At 43.4% G+C, this 22026-nt stretch overlaps 1 protein-coding gene across 1 annotated transcript in view; it reads left to right on the forward strand.

The window, feature by feature from the left end:
* Positions 1 to 9943: 9943 nt before the first annotated feature.
* Positions 9944 to 22026, forward strand: part of ABHD17C (abhydrolase domain containing 17C, depalmitoylase) — a 57128-nt gene continuing 45045 nt past the window's right edge. The window contains exon 1 of the mRNA XM_005301705.5: positions 9944 to 11263. Coding sequence (XP_005301762.2) covers positions 10725 to 11263 — 539 coding nt within the window. The 5' untranslated portion in view covers positions 9944 to 10724. The remainder of the gene's footprint in view (positions 11264 to 22026) is intronic.

Consider the following 22026-nt stretch of genomic DNA (forward strand, 5'->3'; position numbering starts at 1 on the left):
AGTAAAGACTTGTAGCCACAAGCACTCGCAACAATTGAGACATGATGGTCCTCCAATTCCTTCCCCTAGGCCTTCTGATTGGACATGGATAGGGCCCTACCAAATTCATGGCCATGAAAAATGCGTCACGGACTGTGAAATCTGGTCTCCCCCCATGAAATCTGGTCTTTTGTGTGCTTTTACCCTCTACTATACAGATTTCATTAGGGAGACCAGCATTTCTACAATTGGGGAGCCAGACCCAAAAGGGAGTTACAGGGAGGTTGTAAGGTTATTTTAGGGGGGTCACGGCATTGCCACCCTTACTTCTGCACTGTTTTCAGAGCTGGGTGGCCGGAGAGCGGCGGCTGTTGGCCGGGTGCCCAGCTCTGAAGGCAGCGCCCCGCCAGCCGCAGCACAGAAGTAAGCATGGCAGTACCATACCATGCCACCCTTACTTCTGTGCTGCTGCTGGTGGCGGCACTGCCTTCAGAGCTAGGATCCCAGCCAGCAGCCGCTGCTCTCCAGCTCCCCAGTTCTGAAGGCAGCACGGCTACCAGCAGAAGCACAGAACTAAGGGTAGGAGTACTGCAACCCCCCCTACAAGAACTTTGCGACCCCTCCACAACTCCTTTGTGGGTCAGGTTCTCTACAATGACAACACTGTGAAATTTCACATTTAAATAGGTGAAATAATGAAATTTATTATTTTTAAAATCCTATGACCATGAAATTGACCAAAATGGACTATGAAGCTGGTAGGGCCCTAGACATGGACTATCAATCTGCCTCCATTTAGCTCCCCCCTCCTCCTCCTCTCTACTCAGCTTCCTGTTTGCAGTTTTTCTTGCTTCACACATTCCCAGTGTTGGATACAGCAGACCAATGCCCACTAACAAGCCACGTATCAGCATGCAGCCACCTGGCCACACAATCAAGTTGGCAGACACATTGTCCCACAACACCCTGCCTGAGACTGAAGAATGTGTTGTGCTGCTATGAATTTTGGGATATGTGCCCGGGTTGCTGCATAGCTTGTCCCAGCCAGATACAGCACCAGTGAGGATGCAGGGCAGGGCAGGACAGCACAGTAATGTGGTTGTATTATCGCAGGGTAGGCTACCATGGGTTGACGTACCCTGTGGTCGCTCACCCCATGAAGACGTAGACTGTGCATTCTCTCTCTTCTGAATCTACATTCTACATTCAGATCTATTTATTTCTGACTTCTCTTGTTCTTGAGATTTTCACAAACACTTCATCCCAATTCTTCTCAACCTAGCCTTATAGATTTATAGTCACTTAAATTTCATTTCCAACAGCATTCTTAGGTCTGTCCTCTGTTGCTAGGATGCATAGCCATTCTCTCTCACCACCCCTGACTTACAATTGTGTAGTAGAACCAGGGTATGACTCCAGACTGCTGTTCTCTTGAGCACTAAGCCGAAGGAGCAACTGCTTTGCTGGACTGGGGCTTATTAAACTCTTAGCTCCCCTGCGTGTTATGGTATGTGGCCCTAGGCTGTAGGTACTAAGGCATGCTGCCCTTTTTAAAGGAGCAATAAGCTATCCTGCAGGCAGAGTGCATTGCCCCAGGTCTTCCTAAGCTATCTTGTCCTGTGTCAGCAAGATGCCTTAAGAAGAACTCTCTACAGAGCTAGTCCTGCTCCATTTTCCTCCTGCCCCCACCCTGTGTCGCTCAGATTAGTGAGGAGAGGATTTTGCTTTAATTGAAATTCCTGTCATCAGTCCAGATAACCTGAACAAAGATATTGACATGAAAAAAAGCAATCACGAGCACATCTTTAAAATGCCAGTTTGCCTGTGACAAGCATGAAATGCAGTCACTGCAAATCAAGATCTAAACCCTATTGTATATCACACAGCTGGTCTTTCCCCCTCCCCCACCCCTCACTACAAGTTCTAATGTTTGCACATCTTTGTTTTCCCTTTGACATTCTTCTCATACTGTATTCACAGCAAGGCTGAGCATAGCTGGGTTTTGATTAAGCTCTTGCAAACCTCAGAGAAAGCTCTTTTAAACCCTGAACAGTGTACTTTATCTTGGACTTCTACCCTTGAAAGAAAACCATTATACAAGTTTTCTAAATAGTTTTTCTGGTATTTTTTCCTGTTTAACTCATTCAGATGAAGTGTGCTATGGACTTTTTTCCAATGCTTGACCTTAGTGTTACATGTATTTACATTGCATCTGAAGATAAACCTCTGTGATTTTGTAAGCGTCCATGAAGGAGAAGCAAGAGATGCAGATGCCCTCTCCTGCCACAATCCACCTAGAGTATATACTCTAAGGACAACCACTAACATTTCTAAAGAGTGGCTATGTTTTAAAACCACATAAAGTCAAACTCATCCCTAGTGTGATTGCATTGAAACTCGTCTAGCATTACATCATGGGTGAATTTGGCTCAGAGAAATGGTGGCATCCCCCAAACTAACCGCCTCTCTTTCTAGTGGTCGCTCAGCAATATTTATTTTGCATTATAGGGTTATCTTGCCTCTCCATACACATTTAAATTGCATCTCTGCATTCTACTCCCAGTGCATGAATACAGTTCTGGTCCTGTGTTTTCTATCACTCCACTGCACCCTGGCTTTAGGTTTTTGTTATGGCAAAATAACTTACATAACACTACTCAGTGGGAATATTGGCACTTTCAGGCAACTGACTGAGTAGTGATACAGAGCTGCTTGTAAGCCTAAGCCAGGAGCTCAGACATTATGGTGATGGGAAGCACTATAAAACAGGACAGATTTCATTCTTGGATGGCAATGGAAGTTGTACAGAAGGGGATCTATTTTGAACGTCTGTAATTATTGTTTATTTTAATATGCTTTTTTTTCTTTCATAGCACTTTTTCATAATAAATCAGGAGATTCAAAGAGAATCACACACAAAGGCAAACCCCCACGGGGTCTGTCTCTCTTTGCAAGATTCTATCAGTGCAGTGCCTTTCTGTCTGGTCTAACGTACATCCCTCTTTTTATCAGATAGGCTTGAGCCATGAAGTTTGTGTCCAGATCTGAACTGGACACAAATGTTCATGAAGGTCCAGATTTGGGATTATAGCTCAGACCCTTCAAGTTAACTTTGCCCCATAAAGTTCTGATCCAGATTGAGGCTTTCACAGATTTTAGGGGTTCGCATCCAGCATTTTGGCTGTGTCCATTTCTATTCTATAGCGGAGCTTTTAAAACTATCCAGTTCATGTCTTTCACTTTCCTTCTTCAGGGAAAATATTGACTTCCTACATTTCATTTAAATCTAGTCTATGTGGCCTACATTTCCAGAAGTGACTACCGATTTCAGGTGCCTCAATTTGATCTGCTTTAAAGGAAACGGATTATTAGAAAGTGCTGAGCACCCACACTCGAAAAATCAGAGCCTTTTAATGGTTAACACATTTTAGTTCTGTCTTTGTAATGTATCCATCACCAGGGAATCTAGCAACTAAAGTTGTGTTATACACATTGGTTTCACTTAGTTTGGGGTTAGAAGAATGTTTTCTTTGGTTTCAGTTTGCATGGGTTCATGCAGCCTGAGTTTTGCTTTGGGGGTAAGTTGAATCTTCAAACTCTTAAAATGAAGCTCATTGGATACCAGTGCTTCCCATTTGTGTAATACAATTACAGTCTTTTTCACCATAAATTGGCCAAAGTTCACTCATAAAGTTCTCAAACCTCAGAAAGCACCTAATCTGCATTTCAAGTTTGTAATAACTAAAATCAGCTGTTACCACTCAAGAAAGAGATCTTGGAGTCACTGTGGATAATTCTCTGAAAACATCTGCTCAATGTGCAACAGCAGTCAAAAAAGCTAATAGAATGTTAGGAGCCATTAGGATACTATGAATAATGCAATAAATATAATAATGTCACTAAATAAATCCATGGTAAACCCACACCTTGAATAGTGCATGCAGTTCTGGCTTCCCCGTCACAAAAGAGATAAATTAGAATTGGAAATGGTACAGAAAAGAGCAACAAAAATGATTAAGGGTATGGAACAGCTTCCTGTGACGTTGCACCCCATAATGCTTTGTAGAAATATGCTTCTGAGTGTAAATATGACATAACTGGAATATGTTTTGTGCTAGATATGCCATGTAACATATCTCTGCAAAGATTATGATCTACTGAATGTGTTCATTCTATTTGTATGCATGTGTCATTTTTGTATTCGAAGTTATGAATATTGGCTATGTACTTGTTTGATTTTAAGTAGCCTCAGTGAAGCATTTGGTCAGCTTCTTAAGAAAAGACTATTCTCAGTAAGTGCCCAATCAAGAAACACTTAAGTTGACAATGGACTTTGAGAGACACCAATCCACATCTGAGCTTTCCTGGGAACGTTCAAACTGACATGTAAGCAATGGGGTCGGCCTGTAAAGAACTGAATCATGCATGGACATGTGACTTGCCCATGTGACTCCAAAACTTCATCTTGTAGCTGTCATTCTGCATAGGAGAACACAAGGGGTTTCCACCCACAAGAGAGACTATATAAGGCCCTGGGAAACCCCTCCATTTTATCTTCAGCTGGCTCAAGAGATAGCCTCTCCACCCCAAAGGATGCCTGAAAGAAACAAAGAATAGTAACTACAGGGGGGTGAGTGATTGCTGGACCCAGACTAGGAGGAAGTCAAGTCTGTAAAAGAAGCTTATTGGAACATCTCTGAGGGTGAGATTTACCTGCATTTAGTTTCTTACTGTATTAGGCTTGCATGTTTTTGTTTTATTTTGCTTGGTAACTTAGTTCTGTCTGTTATTACTTGGAATCACTTAAATCCTACTTTTTATGTTCAATAAAATCACTTTTTACTTATTAATTAACTCAGAGCAAGTATTAATACCTGGGGGAGCAAACAGCTGTTCATATCTCTCTATCAGTGTTATAGAGGGTGAACAATTTATGAGTTTACCCTGAATAAGCTTTATAGAAAGTAAAATGGATTTATTTGGGATTTGGATCCCATTGGGAACTGGGTATTTGGGTGTTGGAGACAGGAGCACTTCTTAAGCTGTTTTCAGTTAAGCTTGCAGCTTGTGGGGGACATGGTTCAGACTTAGATCTGTGATTGCAGCAGGCAAGCATGTCTGGCTCAAACAAGGCAAGGTACTGAAGTCCCAAGCTGCCAGGGAAAACGGGCTCAGAGGTAGTCCCAGCACAGTGGTGCAGTGGGAGGTGCAGTCCCAAAGGGGTTTCTGTGACCCAACCTGTCACACTTCCATATGAGGAGAGGTTAACAAGACTGGGACTTTTCAGCTTGGAAAAGAAATGACTAAGGGGGATATGATAGAGGTCTATAAAATCATGAATGGCATGGAGAAAGTGAATAAGGAACCGTTATCTATTCCTTCACATAACACAAGAATCAAGGGTCACCCAATGAAGTTAATAGGCAGCAAGTTAAAAACAAACAAAAGGAAGTACTTCTTCACACAATGCACAGTCAACCAGTGGAACTTGTTGCCAGGGGATGTTGTGAAGGCCAAAACTATAACTGGGTTCGAAAAAGAGTTAGATAAATTGATAGAATATAGTTCCATCAATGGGTATTAGCTAAGATGATCAGGGATGCAACCCCATGCTCTGGGTATCCCTAGCCTTTGACAGCCAGAAACTGGGAGTGGATAACAGAGGATGGATCACGTGATGATTGCCCTGTTATGTTCATTCCCTCTAGGGCACCTGGCATTGCCCCTATTGGAAGACAGGATGCTGGCTTAGATGGACCATGGTCTGACCCAGTCTGGCTGTTCTTATGTATGTCACACAGTTTTGGGTGTTTGATGTGAACTGTTTGCCCAGCTCTAACAATCACATTCTTTTGCTGGGACAAACCAGGTGTGATTATTGTGTAAGATACATATTCTAACATTACTGCTGCCAGGCATCTTCTCTGACCTCACGTTCACTGTTTCTTTGCCTGATCTTTCTTATATCTGATGTTCCAAGAAAGAGGAAAGGGAATGGCAAGTATTCTGCCTTTGTAGCTGGCAGGACAAGACCAGAGGAACACAAAAGAAATAATAAATATCTAGATAAGAATGTTGTGGCCTATTTGTTACTAAGGGAAGTAATGTAACTGTCTTGTAGATAGCTGTTTGGAGGGGCTTGCCACCACTCTTCCTCAGGCCTTCTACTGCCACCTTCACCGGTAAATCAAATCTGACAGAAGTTCTGCACACACAAATTTTCCAGTGGGTTACATCTCATCTCTAGGGGATTTAAACAGCTACCCAGTTATTAAACCCCAGCACATATCACTGCTGCGGGTCAACTATTAAAGTTCAGCAATGAAGCTGTGCTCTTTGTTCAGTGAATCTTAGTGTCGTGCTAGTTACAATGCACAGCAGTGGGAACATCTTTATTTACAGATCATTACAGAGACAAGCTCTGCAGTAACGAGCAGAAATATTTGTTTTTCTTGAGTGTTTTCACAGTATTTGGTCAAGTAAAAATTATGCAGATACCTGCTGGGTGGAATATGAAAGAGAAAAGAAACAAAACAGGGCAAAGGAAAGGCTGAGGGAAAAAGACAGAGAAGCACAAGAGGCAAACTGCTGAGCTAATAGCACTAAGAGGAATACACAGAGGAAAGATCCAGGAAAGCAGCTCTTTAAATAACAATTTCAGCTTTTGAGAATTGTAAATGTTAACAGGGCACCCCCTGCCCATTGCCCTTCTACCCCTGACACCAAGGTGGAAGTGCAGGAACTGGTGTAGCCCACCCGCTGTATGCTTTCTGGAGACTCCCTGGCATGAGAGAAACTCCAGCATGGGAGATGCAGATAGTTTCTGCTCCCTTTGCACTTCCTGAGCTCTGGTGTCATGAAGCAGCTTTAACAATCCCAGCAGGGGAATCCCCAGGTGATGTAGAGTCAGTGTAGGGGTTTTTACAAGAGAGCTCTATATCTGTGTATCTGGAAATAGTTAACGGATAAGGTGCCGGTAGATGGTGCTCATGAATACGTAGTGTAGTTTCTGGATTTTGTAGGACCAATAAAACTTTTCCTTGGGCACTGCAAATGGTTTTCTCTGTGCAACTCTTTATGTTGGCTCTTAACAAAGGGTGTAGGCATAGCTTGGGGTGAGGGAGCATGGCCACAGCACCATTGTATTCTGGCAATCCCAAGCTGCTAGACTGGTCCTTTGGAGGCTGTTGCAGCCTGGCATAACCTAGAGCAGTTTTGGGATTGCTCTAAGTTGTGCTGGAGGCTAAACCAAGTCTCTATTGGCCCCAGGATCAGGTAGGGGTGTATGTGTGCCTGTGTGTGTCTGCCTCAGCTGTATAGGGTGTGTGTCCTCAGCTGTGTAGGGGGTGTGTGTGTGTGCGCGCCTCAGCTATGTAGGGTGCTGCACAACCCTCTCAGCATTGACTGCTATGCTGGGAAGATTAGGGTCATAGCCACATTTTGGCTGCCTCATGTGAGCAGGTGCACAAAGGTGTGGATAAGGGTGTCCCTTGGTTTTCACACCACGATTGTACTTGCACGCAAGAGAAGCTACATGTCTCTTTTCGAAACTCAGTAATATTGGATATTCGCCAAGTGAGTGATCAGTTTAAGTCCCAATCATTTTATTTCATTGAATGTTATATTAACTTTATCCTGTGCATACACCTTGATGTGATATCAGCAGTACAGTATTACTGTTTGCCTTCAGAACTACTTTCTGCTCCTTATTCTCTACCCTTCCCTTTTCAAGATGATTTCCTTTTTGCTATTCTCTTCACTCGCCCAGCCCTATGCAATTGTTGTTTTTCTCTAGGAGACACCCACAGTGTAGGAACTACTTTTTTTGGTACAAGAGATAGAGTGGGCTTATCCTAAATGGTAGAGAATTTACAAGAACAATGAAGAGCTACTAATTAATTACATGTGCACAGACAAGTTCAATGGAGGAGCAAATTACATGACACTTCCCATTTAGAAGAGGATACTTGACTCTCACTCTTATAAATATGACCTAAGGAAGGACTCAGGGTGGAGTATGGGAAATGTTAGAGAAGGTCGGTGAGGTAATATCTTTTACTGGACCAACTTCTGTTGGCGAGAGAGACAAGCACCAACAGAATTTGGTCCAATAAAAGACATTACTTCACTCACCTTGTCTCTCTAATATCCTGGAATCAACACAGCTACAACACTGCATATGGGAAATGTTGTCTCTTTAATTTTCTTCTGTTTGCACTAGTAATTTATTTATGATGTAAGTGCTCAGCCTTTGCTGCCTGGTCCCTTGCATGTCATAGCTCCTTTTAGATGTTTTAGTGATATGACGTGGTCCAAGAAATTTTACACTGACTTATCCCATGTAGCATGCTTACAGCTAAGTTGGAATCCAAACTTCCAACTCTTATCCCAGTTTTGGTGTCACTCTAGATGTGACACAAAAAGGCATTGCTGGACAGATTTCACCTTATTCAGAACTGAGCAGCCAGATTACTTATCAGGGTATGATGAGCCCACCATACCATCTCTGCACAAGAATATCTGTATTGTTTTTTTTTTATAGGGCTTTGTGTTATGAGATGCTGCTTATAGACTTCAAGGAACTGCACAGGATAGGTTCATTCAGTTATTCTGCATTTGCTAAACCCATACAGTACCAGCTATATACATTCTTCAGAGCAGGAGTTGCTTGTTATACATCATTTAAAAGCTGTCCTGAGTCTGGAGCCTGGGCTCCTGTGATGAAGCCAGCGCCTGGACTCATATGCTGCTTGAATCTCTCATTGTCTGCAAGATTACAGTAAAGATTATTTGGTAATTATCTTTTGTGGTTCTTTCATTCTAAAGGCAAGAGAACATCACATGTCAATGACACCTTTGAATACATGTTTTTATTACATTTCGTAATGGAAACAAAACAAAACAAAAAAACCAATACTGCAGACTTCCCAACAGTAACAGTCCCAGATTTTGCAATACTGTCCTGCTTTGACCCACAAACCCCCATCCAGGTTGAAGCAGAACATTTCTGGTATTCAGAGTGGCCCAGAGGTTTGGCCCATCCACCTCTCCATAGATTGGTGTCTGCAGCCCAGTTAGCCACTTGAAGGGTTGGGAGGTGTACACCATTGACTTCTGCCAGATGGCTCCTGTACTTAAAAGTTGAGCACATGCATGTTTGCGGGGAGCTTTTAGGGATGATATAAGGGCCTGTGACCTACACTATTTTATTTTTAGGTATAAGAGTTTCAGTGTCTCACCCTTAATGGCATGTATTCAGGGGTGCTGGAACAATTTTTATAGTGGGGGTGCTGAGAACTATTGAACCAAACTGTAAACCCAGTATATACTAGAAACCACTTCAAGCACGGGGGTGCAGCAGCAATCCCAGTTCCAGCACAGATGCATGTATTTATTACTGGGCTTGTGGGCCCTGGGGAGAGTCCAGAGGCCACAGCTTCATTTAGGGGGATGGGGCAAAGCAAACTGTACAAGCAGACCAGGCAAGAGCCCTGAGCAGGGGCAGCAGGAGCTGGGGGAAGCAAGTCAGCCCCTCTCCACGAAGAATCCCACGTGGGGTGGGGGGAGAGAGAGGGAAGTCCCTCCCCCCCCCGCCAACTAGGACACAGCTGCTGCCCGAAGCACCTATTCTCCAGCCAGGGGGAAAAGCACACGAGCCTTGCAGCGCATGCGTAGAGGAGATGGGCCAGGGGCGCGAGCGAGGGGGGCCCTCGCACGTGACGGAGGCTCTCGTGGGGTTCTCTTAAAGGGCCAGGAGGCGGGTCCGACACTCCCCACGCGGAGGGTCCGGGTTCTCTCTAGCGCTGCGGCTCCTGCGCCCCCTCCCCGTCTGTGCCCTCGCGCTGGGTTAGGGGGCAGCAGCGAGCCGCGCGGCGGGGCTTGTGGGCGGCCGGGCCGGGCGCTGTGCCCAGCTGGTGTGCGCCGCTCCGCAGGTACCGGGGCGGGCCGGGCGCCCCTGCCTAACCCGGAAGCGGTGAGGGGAGCCGGGACATGGCCGCTGCCTGCTACTGTCTCCGCGCCGCAGCCGGCATGGCCCTGCCCGGGGGGAGCCGAGGCTGAGCCCGCTCCGCGGCCGGACGCCCTTCAGCGAGGGTCTGCCTGGGGGGGGGGGGGTCGATCCGCTCGGGGCTGTGTGTGGCGCTGCCGGGCTCTGGGGACCGGTTGCAGTTGGTCGGTGTTTGGGGTTGGGCTCCACTGAGGGGCTGCAGGATTGGGCCAGGCACTGGGTGCAGAGCTGGGGTGGTGCGTTGGGCTTGGGGTTATTGTGAGGAGTTGCGTTTGGTGGGGGTTTTTTTTGAGGGGGGGATCTTTCATTTAGTGGTTTCGGGGGGGGGCAGATCTTATTTGAGGGGAATTAGCTTTTAATTTCTGGTTTTGGAGCGCTGCACTGAGTCAGATGTAGATTTGGGGGGCTTGATTATTTTTTTTTTTAGGCGCTCCAGAGCAACCTGGGCTGTGTGAAATGACTAGGTGATTTCAGCCCATTTGGGGGGGGGTTGGATTTATTGTAGTAGATTTTGAAGGAGGGTTGCCCTTGATTTATATTTTGCATTCCCTCCCCCACACACTAGGTGGATTTCTTAGAGTTGGAGGGCTGGATTGGTTTTGGTGGCTTACAGTTTTGGTGGGACAGTTGCATTTTGCATTTTGGGGGGGTTGCTCTCGCAAGGCTGAGAGTGGGTTGCTGTGGGTGGACTCTGAATTTTTTCCCCCCAGTGTGGGTAAATTTTTCTCCAGCGTCGCTGATGCCAGAACAAGGCCCCAGAATGAACGGTTTCTCTCTGGGCGAGCTGTGCTGGCTGTTCTGCTGCCCACCTTGCCCTAGCCGCATTGCTGCCAAGTTGGCTTTCTTGCCCCCGGAGCCCACGTATACGGTGCTGCAGCCTGAGCAACAGCAACAGGAGGCTGGGGCTGCAGCAGCAGGGTCTGGGACCCCACCAGGAACGGGCAGCTGCAGCCTGCACTTGAGTGAGCGGGCGGACTGGCAGTATTCGCAGCGGGAGTTGGATGCCGTAGAGGTTTTCTTTTCTCGCACATCTCGGGATAACAGGCTGGGGTGCATGTTTGTGCGCTGTGCCCCTGCCAGCCGGTATACGCTGCTCTTCTCGCATGGCAATGCCGTGGATCTGGGCCAGATGTGCAGCTTCTACATTGGCCTTGGCTCTCGCATCAACTGCAACGTCTTCTCCTACGACTACTCTGGCTACGGGGTGAGCTCAGGCAAGCCCTCTGAGAAAAACCTGTATGCAGACATAGACGCAGCCTGGCAGGCCCTCAGGACAAGGTAAATTGGTGTTGGGGACAAGGTACCAGAGCATGGCTCTTGGCCTGCTAAGGAATATGAGTATTTCTGCATACAGCTCTCACCCTGTTAAACTCAACATCTGTATACTTAACCTGCTAAAGGGTGGGAGGAAGAAGTCTGTATACACTTCTTAACCTGGCTTTTGGGTTTTTTTTGTGGCCCTTCAGGGGCACCAGCAACAGTCACATGAGGAACTGCATGGCTTGGATTGGTAATGAGATTTTGCTTATTGGGTCTTCTCTATATGTGGGATTCAGTCATCAGTAGCCAACAACCGATGTAGCCACACCACTGCCTACCTCCACTGATAAAGGAAGCTGTAATGTGCACTGGTTGAGCTTATCCCAGCTTGACACCAGGTTGAGCGCAGTGGCTGCAAATCACAACTTTGTCTATGATTGGGGTTTGCACTGGTGCACTTACAACATTTGTTGGCCAGCAGTGGCTGAATTGGGGCTAATTCCACATATAGACAAAGTTTGGGTAACAAGTTTGAATGTAGATCAGGTTAGTGATGACCAAAAAAACAGTAACCATCTGATGGGAATTAGACGTTGGGAGTCCCCATGTTCCATGTAAACTCTATAACATAGGCCTTCCTCTTTAGCAGTAGGGCAAGAGAGGAGAGGACAACTCAGAGCTGAATTCCCTGCCTGGCAGCCTGAGGTCTTGCATCCTCCCAGAGAAACCTGGCCAATGTGAAATGAGTAGGTGATTTCAGCTGATTTCCTGGGGGTAGGTGACCACCTCACAAACCATCACCAGAAACTAATTGAATCTCCCTGTTTGTAGATGGAGCATCCAGGGATTAAATAGACATGGAGTCCAAACTATCTCCTTGCCTCTGGCAGTGACCTGTCTGGGTCAAGTTTGAAGCATGTTGTTGGGTGGGAAAGTAGGTGTAGGAAAGCTTACTCTTTTGCTGTATGTATTGTACCTGTTGTTTGGTGGGTTAACTGAGTTGAGTTTCCAGGGCTCTCGGACAACTCTTGAGAACACTGAAAATGCTTGAAAAATTGAGTTAGTTAATTTGTAAAGAACTACCTAGGGCATGTGATGTTGCCTAGTGTAATGAAAGAAAGGATCAAATGTGTGGTAATACTTAGGCACATGGTGGATAAGATCTAAGGGAGGAGAAGTGCTATATAAGAGCCAAGTGTTAAAGTGACTGATTTGTTTTCCCCTCTCTAGCCCCACCTTTAATATTGTCTAAATCAAACTTGAAAAATTGCCATGAAAACTTACCAATCTAGGAACGCATTCTCTTTGTCCATTCTTCTAGATTGCAAGACTAAATATTTTACTTGCCACTTAAAAATGATTTGCTTCAAGTGAATAGAATTTTACAAGACTGATCTAAACCTGTTTTGTGGCTTTATTTTACCCACAGGTAAAAGTGCTGCTTTCTTTATTTCCTAAGGCAGACAAGGTGATACTTGTTCAGTGAAGGAGGATGCTCCTTGTTGTGTGTTTGTATGTTCCAATTCTTAACATTACATTAACAGATTTAGACTTTATAATTGTCACGGCGCTCAGGAGTCAAAATAAATGTTATAATCAATGAAGTTGGTGCCTTATTGACACGTGTTGATTCTGGCCATGGAGATTTACCTTATTCTGACAGAGATATGTATGCTTAAATATGTGTACTTGTGTTTACATTGACTCACTGCTGGTGAGGAGGAAGTTTTCCCTAGTAAATGTATGTATTGATGATGCCAGCTAAGGGATCAGTTGCTACAGAATGTAAGCTTTTATCTTTTTAAAAAATCTCTGGCTTCCTAGTTGTAAAGAAAATCTTTTAAATCTGAACCAGCACAAAATTGTCTTCCTGAGTCTGCAGACATTTCCTCATATATTTTCTAAGTAGCATATTAAAATTAACAAGTTTCTGCTCAGTTTCACAGCCACTATTCAGAATTTCGGGCAGCATTACAACTGAGACACAATTTCTGTAAGTGCTTTCATTATAAAAATGCAAGCCTGACCCATAATATGTTAAAATACATGTGTTATACTTGAATACTATACCATTACAGTAATATTTAAGACTCATTTGGAGCTGGTTTTGTGTCAGTAAAACTGCTCCAATGGAATCTGTGTATGCTTTGATTTCCACCTTTAATTCACAATACTTAGACATATTATAATGAAGTGCAATGCTAAATTAAGTCATGTCCTGAAATACGTGGAAAAGTGCCTCTTGCTAACAAGGCCACAGGAAGCATTTAGGTGTCCCTATAAGTTCTTCTGAGTTCACCGAAGACACCCTTAGAATCTTCAGCTTGAAATGTTACAGATCTGGAAGAGTCATTTGTTGCCTGTGACTGCCAGTGTTGGTGACATCCAAGAAAGAAGTATTCAGGATGTCTCTAATTAGCCTGAAGGATAGACATGGAACCCAACGATGATTTTGATAATAAAACCAAACATTTTTGTTTAATAACCCAGGCCTCTGCGTGACTGCAAGAGGGGAATGTTTAGTACTTTTCTGAATTTACTCAATCTTAGTTTCACAGTTCCCCTGTAAAGTACTACTAATTTTAGTAAAGTTAATACACCTCTACCCCGATATAACGTGACCCAATATAATACGATTTCGGCTATAACGTGGTCAAGTAGCGCTCGGGGCGGGGGTGGGGAGGCTGCGCACTCCGGCGGATCAATGCAAGTTCAATATAACGCGGTTTCACCTATAACCTGGTAAGATTTTTTGGCTCCTGAGGACAGCGTTATATCGGGGTAGAGGTGTACTGATTTTATCAATATGTATTTAATATTACCATCAGTAGTCAGGCAAGACTGGCATTAATTCTTAATTGGAATGTGCGGGAACGGTTCTCTTTACCCCTGTGTATTTGTACCATGCTCATTGAGCTGTTGAACGTGTATACAACACATTTATATTAACAAATTGTATTTTAATATTTTGTCTGTAATAGGCAATGGATGGAAAATAAACCATATGAAAAGTAGTTTTAATATATGTTCACTAGCCGCTATTTGTAAATATACCGGAGTTCCTATAGTGAGTGTGCAACTGTGCACATCGGGGTTCCCAACTATATAATAATTTGAATATTAATGGACCTGATCTTGGAACACAAACCTGTCAATTCTCAAAATAACTGGGAATTCTTAAGTAATCTATAGATCGGGCTACATAAGCACCTCCAACTTTTATTAATTCTTTACTCTGTATATGAACTAGAACAGTGTTTCTCAAACTGGGTTCTGTGACTCTCGGGGTCTGTGAGGGTATCCCGGGGGTCCGCAGGCCCCACTGATCAACTTCTCCCCCTCCCTCCCAGTGTTCCCTACCTGCCTTGGTTCTGCATGGCTCCTGGAAGCGTCTGCCAGGTCCTGCAGACTCTAGGAGCATGGATGGCCAGGGCGGCTCCACATGCTGCCCACGCCTGAGTGCTAGCTCTGCAGCTCCCATTGGCCGGGATCCGCGACCAATGGAACCCGCACGGGTGGCACCTGTGGGCACGAGCGCAGCATGCGGAGCCTCACTGGCTGCCCATGCGCCATGGGGCTGCAGGGACCTGGCAGCTACTTCCTGTGAGCTGCTGTAAGCGCCGCTGAGACCCCAAATCCACTTCCACACCCCAGCCCTCTGCCCCAGCCCAGAGTCCCCTCCCACACCCAAGCTCTCTCCCGGAGCCCACACCCCCTCCGCCCTGAGCCTGTTTCTGCACCCCAAACCCCACATCCCCGGCCCCACCCCAGAGAACATTTCCCCCCCCCCCCCCCCCCCCCGCTGGAGTCCTCACCCCTCCCCTGCCCCAGCCTGGAGCCCCTTTCTGTATCCGAATCCCCTCATCCCTGGCCCCATCCCAGAGCCTGCACTCCCAGCCAGAGCCCTCAGCCCCCTCAGTCACCCTTACCCCAGCCCGGAGCCCCCTCCAGTACTCCAACCACCTTCCCCAGCCCAGAGCCTGAACCTTCAGCCGGGACTCTCACCCCCCTCCCATACCCCAATCCCTGCCCTAGCCCTGAGCCCCCTCATGCACCCAAACTCCCTCCTGGAGCCCACACCCCTTATCCCTGGCCCCACCCCAGAGCCTATATCCCCAGCCATAGCCCTCACCGTCCCCCCGCAAACCCCAACCCCCTTCCTCAGCCCAGTGAAAGTGAGTGAGGGTGGGGGAGAGCGAGTGACAGAGGGAGGATGGATGGAGTGAGTGGGAAGAGGGGTTTTGGAGAACGGTCAGGGCAGGGGCGGGGCTTCGGCGAAGGGGTGGGACAGGGGGTCCCCACTTTTTTTAATCAAAAGGGTGGGCCTCGGTTTGCTAAAGTTTGAGAACCACTGAACTAGAAGATATATTAATTTGTCATTTTTTAAAATATAAAAACATCTAATCTCTGAGCTGGAGGTAAGCAAAATACACCGGACCCTTGCTAGAACGCGGGATTTGGGATCCATGCACTGTGCTGCATTAACGTGGGGACCGTGTTAAAACGAATTGCAATTAAAGTAATTAAATTTGGGTCCATGGCCACGGTTGTGTTATATGCGAATTTGCGCTATATAGACGCGCGTTCTAGCGAGGGTCCGGTGTATGATGGATAAAAATTACAAATTGGATTTTTTTATTTAAATTAAATACAGGGTTTTAAAAATAAATCTATTTAAAATTAAATTAGAAATTACGACAACCTACGTTAGATTATAATGTTAAGACTATTAAAATAATTTAAATTAAAATAATAATATTAAGCAGTACATGTTTGTTGCTGAAGTTTTCAAGAAAGTCAAAGCACTGAAATTTTGGAAGTCAGTGGCTAAGCACCTCTAGCCATTGTTACAATTAAAGTTCTGAAAGGATTTCTATTATAAACTCATTTTAATGGATTAATTTATTTTTAAACATCTGCATAGGCTGAAGCATGGGGGCTGCTGTTTTTAAGCTTATAAATGGAGAAAAATTGATCAGTATTTCCAATTAGTTTGCTTCAGGGTGGATTGGTTTAAATGTAAGAAATTTAAATCACTGATTTTTAATCATGATTGAAATAAGCAGGCAGGGATCCTTGATTTTAATAATCAGTTTTAATCTTGTTTTGCCATTTGTACTTTTTAGGTATTTTCCTAAAGAGAGGCTGATTTTTTCAATGGTTGGTAACCATTAAAACATGTTGATTTGCAACTAAATATAGCCTTTACACTTAACTTGGTGCTTCTTTTTGCTAATCAGCATACGCTATATTGATGCACATTTATTTAAGCAGCTACACCTCTACCCCGATATAATGCTGTCCTCGGGAGCCAAAAAATCTTACCGCGTTATAGGTGAAACCCTGTTATATCGAACTTGCTTTGATCTGCCGGAGCACACAGCCCCGCCCCCCCGGAGCGCTGCTTTACTGCGTTGTATCCAAATTCGTGTTATATCGGGTCACATTCTCAGAGTAGAGGTGTATATAGCTTAAATTTTTTTATAGATTCTTAATTTTTACATTTTTATGTTTAAAAAATGGTGAACGGTGCATTTCTTACTAGATGACTGATTTTTTTTTTTTTTTACTTGTGATTTGTGTCAAGTTTGTTTTGGAAATTTGAATTCAACAAACAGTGCACAAAAATGGCATTTTAAAATTATTTATTGAATAAAACTACTTCAAATGTGCTGGATACATTCAAAAGTTTATCAAAAAGTACATCAAAACATATTTTGCATTTTAAATTAACTGATTTATTAAACAAAGTATTATCTGTACTAAGTGAATTGAAGAGGTTTTTTTTCTGGTCGCTATTGTCCTTCAAGGTTTTAGAACTAGTAGATCTCATCCTCTCACACCTAGTTTTTATTTATAGATTGGAGAAGAAAAACAAGTCTTTTTCTACTCCCAACTGGTTTGTTAACTTTGAATAAACCAGTCATTGGTTTGAACTAATTGAATAAGCTGATATGAAGAAAAGACTATTTCTGTCAAAAGCTGATTCAGCACTTTAACAAACTTTAACAAACTTGCTAGAGCCTTTATAATTACTGTGTGCTCATGAACTGAGGAGTTCAGGCTGAGATAAATCTGCTTCCAGTTAATTAACACACCCCCATCAAGCACCTAAACATTTTATTTTGATAATTCTTGGATTTATAGGTCTAGGTGACACTTTCTGTGAGTTAGATTCTTTGTTTCAGTTTGGTCAGTCTGTTTTGCTCTAATTTGTTCTACAAATAGAACTGGACATAATATAAAGTGTTTCAGACCCTGTGTCTTTTATGTCCAGTTCTAATTGGGTTTAGTGCTCTTCGCTATTTGTGGTGATTTAATTAACTTTTATCCTAATATTTGATTGACTGAGAGGGTGGCTGATATGTAGGATTCCTATAGCTTGACTCCCCCCCTCCCACCCCCGAACTACTTGTGAGATATTAAAAACATTTCAACAATCCTATATTAAGGTGAATTCTGTTAGCCTTATGAATGGGATACATATTCCCAATCATCCAGTTTGGGTATTATGTTTAAACTCTCGAGCATGACCACAAACATTTTTCCCATCATTATTCTTTGATATTTTCCCTACTTCTGTGTTGCCTATACTTGAGTCAATTGCAGATTGTGTAATGCTTGGAAGACTGTGGTAATGGGTATAGTATTCTCTTACTGTCATCATGATATTTAATTAAATGTCTTTGTTAAATCCCTGAGTTAAATTCTACATTCAGTTTCACTCAATAGAAAATAAATTAGATAAAATCGTAAACTGATCTCCTGGGCTGTGTGCAGTTATTGATTGGTGTTGATGGGAGTGAGTGATGGATAAATCGGAGCCCCTCCCCCCACTCTTCATATTTTTTAGCTTACGCTGGTGTGCTGATGTGCTTCAGATATGTAGGAGTGATAAAATCAATGTACGCATTCCCTAAACTCTCCAGGAAAGATTTGTGAAGTGATTTAAAAAATCCTATATGAATGAAAGACGGCATCACTTCCCTAACTCTTTGACTCCGAAATATAGTATCAAAGTGAAACTCCTCAGTCTGCTATCAAATGGTTGAAGAGGTTATAGCTGGTTATGTCTGAATCCTTGAAAGACCAATATCAAAAGATTTATGGAGTAATTTATTTAGGTATGTCCTCTCAACCTATAACAGAGCATCAGAACAGTTCAACTTTGATTTATACTTCATAGTCAGTAGCGATCTGCTAGTTCCCTCCATTGATTCACCAGTACTGAAGGAGTCAGACTTCGATATTACACAATAGAATCCAAGAGTTTCTGGTAGGAGATTATTTTCCATTCATTTAGGATTCATGATATATCAATCCAGGAACATTTTTTCCCAAACCATGGGGATTTTAAAGATCTCTTCTATTCTGAACTGTCACTTTATGCAAGCTACATTAAGGAGGGTTGCGGGAGGGGTGTGGGGGGGGGGGGAGTGGAAGGGGGGAGAAAAGGAAAAGAGAGAGCTGTTTTGTTGGTGTTCTCTTCCCACCCCCATTCCCACCCAGTGCAATTTCTTTGCAAAACTTGGCTTAAAAAAAATTAATTGCAAATAATTTTCATTAAAGCCAGAGCTCATAACTGCCTGAATTATTGCAGGGAGGGTAACTAATCACCTGAGGAGGGCCTAGCACTTTTCTAAAACAGAGTGGTGACTGTCTGAGTAGAAAGATATAGCCCATGTTAATTAGTATATTTTTTTCAGAGACAAAAATAGCATTTACCATTTTATCAGCATACTTAAACTGCCACTTTAATTTTCTTTGACATAATCTTGCTTGAACAGCCCTCTAGCATAAAATCTTGTTTCAGAGAATTCAGATCAGATCATTCAGTTGAGTTGAATATTTGAACAACTGACTTGAGGTTTGTTTAATTAGCATAGTCCTTTGAAGTTCTTTCTGTTAGTCTTTAAGGTGCCACTGGACTCCTTGTTGTTTTTCTTTTAGAACAGTGTTTCCCAAACTTGGGACGCCGCTTGTGTAGGGAAAGCCCCTGGTGGGCTGGGCTGGTTTGTTGACTTGCCCCATCCGCAGGTCCGGCCGATCGTGGCTCCCACTGGCCACGGTTCGCTGCTCCAGGCCAATGGGAGCCGCTGGAAGCGGCGGCCAGTACGTCCCTCGGACTGCGCTGCTTCCAGCAACTCCCATTTGTATCCTAGACTTAATTAGATGTGCATAATGTAAGAAAAATTGACCAGTTAATAATGGGAAGTAGCTATCACAGATTTTGTTCGCTACCGATGTAAATATATTCAGTATAATAAAAGAATGCATTTACTTTACACTACTTCCTCATTTTTGCTGTTTCACCTGATAGGCAAGTTTAGTTCTAGATCCATTTAAGCTGCAGATATTGTGGCGTTTCAAAATAGTATAGGAAGAGAGAGACTCAGAAAAAGATTCCATATTAGGATGATGTTCCTTCATTCCTTAATATTGGTTGCAAAAGTTGAAAAACTTTTTTTTGCTGGCTCTTTTGGCATCTACCTGCTCTGCACATACTTCCTTGGAGTCTGACTTCATAAACTGGAGTCTTCATAAATTTGTTTGGATTTGGAATTTTTCCCAAGCATTCTCAGTGTGACTCTTGGATTTTACTGGGTGGTATTTCCTATTTTTGGCCCTTTTAAAGAGATTATGGTGTGAGGGCTGCAAGCGGTTATGTAATGTACGCATATCCTGGTGAACAGTGCAATTAGAATCACATGGAACACAAATTTGATCAAAAATATGACTGCAAAATAGGGTAATGTTCCCTTGTGCAGCAATGTATTATACAGCTAACTGCACAATGAACATACGTTAATTCAAATGATTAGCATGCCACAGTCAAGTAGATAGCTGCCACTGGTATTCTGGTAAACATTTTTAATGACACCAAAATCTGATGCACAAAGTTATGTTATGTAGATTGTTTTCTTTGTCTTTAGAAAAACTGTAACATTTAGCAAAGATAGTCACTGATGTCAGGACTGTAAGATCAAAGCAGACTTGAAAGATAAATTTCCATCATTGATATATATTTCATTGCCAAGAATAGTTTTAAATTAGCTTTGTTTTTAGCTACTCTTGGCGATACGAACAACAAATAAGATTTGATATTTGTTTTTTAGTTGTCTTGGGTATAGACAGTCTTAAAATTCAGCTGTCCAAACTGGACATACCAGTTTTTTGTTTACCCTCTCATCATAAAAGGGTGTAGTTCTGATCTAATTATAGATATACTGGATATAAAGAACTCTAAAATGGAGGCTGGGCGCATGGTCTTCTCAAGTTGGCATGGTAAAAATAGCAGTGTGGACATTGTGGCATGGGTGATGGCATGAGCCAGCTGCCCAAGTACAAACCCAATGGGTCAGGTGGGCTTCTGCTAGAGCGGCTAGCCAGTGCTGCTGCTCGTGGCACAATGTCCATACTGCTATTTTTAGCATACTAGCTCGAGCAGAGTAAGTGTGTGTCTGTCTACTCAGGATGGGTGCTCACTTCCAGGTGCAGTGTAGACATCCCCGAAGTGGTCATGAAGTGTGCCCACATCCGTGTTTAGGAACTCAAGGTCGTCTTCTGCCTTCAGTGCCATATAGTAGATTAAGTGCCATGAGATATTTGAGAGGGAATGGTTTTAGCCTGTCCCTTTCTCCTTATCAGAGGTACGTGATCTCTCTGGATACTTTTCTACCTGCTCATTGCCTGCCTCAAAGAGGCTGGCTTGCAAAGTATGATGTGTGCATACTACTGGTAGCATTTAGATCAGTGTGGAGTAGGCACAAATGGGTATTTTTGTTTTTGTTTTTTTAAAATATAAAAGTGCACCCCTCGGCACTCCATGTTACCATGGTGTGTCTTTAAGTGCTAGGCTAAGTTTACAGTAGCTCGTTACTTGTGTGCTCAAGTAAAACACAATTAGTAATGTTATGTGGGACTTCAGAGAACCAAGGGTATACATGTCATGAATAAACTATATGGGGAAAAATGTTACAACTACAACAAAAAATATGGGTCAGCTGTCAGCAAACTTTGTGGCCAAACTTTGACACTGTTTGAGTAAATGGACTTTAAAAGACTGAGTAGACAAAAGGAAAAAAGTCTCTCTCCCGTCCCCCTTTCCCTCCTCCCCCCCCCCCCCAGCTAAGTCCATTTCAGTTCTAAGATTCTTTTAATGACTTCCTTGCTTAGGTATACAGTAGTTTAAAGGAGATGTTGATGGCACCTGCCTTGTGGAGTCTAGCTTGCTTTAATTTCTTTTGTTTTAAATTTTGTTTTAGATTGCCACAGGAAAGCGGGGAAGTGAGGTTATGGTAATTTTCACCTTAAACCCTTTCCCAAGTTCGTTTTAAGAGGCTCAGCAGAAAATTAGTCTGTAAAGTCTTTAGTTACACCCCGCAAAGAATGTACCTATCTCGGAACTATGCAAACACTAATAAATGGGTGGTTAAATAACATTGTTTGCCAGTGATGCATTTAATGAGTAACCAGCACTTCCTCCACAGGTAAAGATGAATCAGTTTCAAGGCAGTGTTTGGGAGATAGGCCATGAAGGAAGTGATTCTTGAGCCAGTTTAAATTAACATACCAATGCCCATACTCAGCGTTGTTTGGCCTCTCAGCCACAGAAAAACTGCCATTTTTTTTCTTTCTGGACATTGAGTAACTCTTGCGAGTAACCTTAACTGCTGTTGAGTCCAGAGATCTTGAAAAAAAACAACAAGGAGTCTGGTGGCACCTTAAAGACTAACAGATTTATTTGGGCATTTTAAGTGGGTAAAAACCTCACTTCTTCA

This window comes from Chrysemys picta, chromosome 10 (genome assembly GCF_011386835.1).
Source record: "Chrysemys picta bellii isolate R12L10 chromosome 10, ASM1138683v2, whole genome shotgun sequence".
Taxonomy (NCBI): Eukaryota; Metazoa; Chordata; order Testudines; family Emydidae; genus Chrysemys; species Chrysemys picta.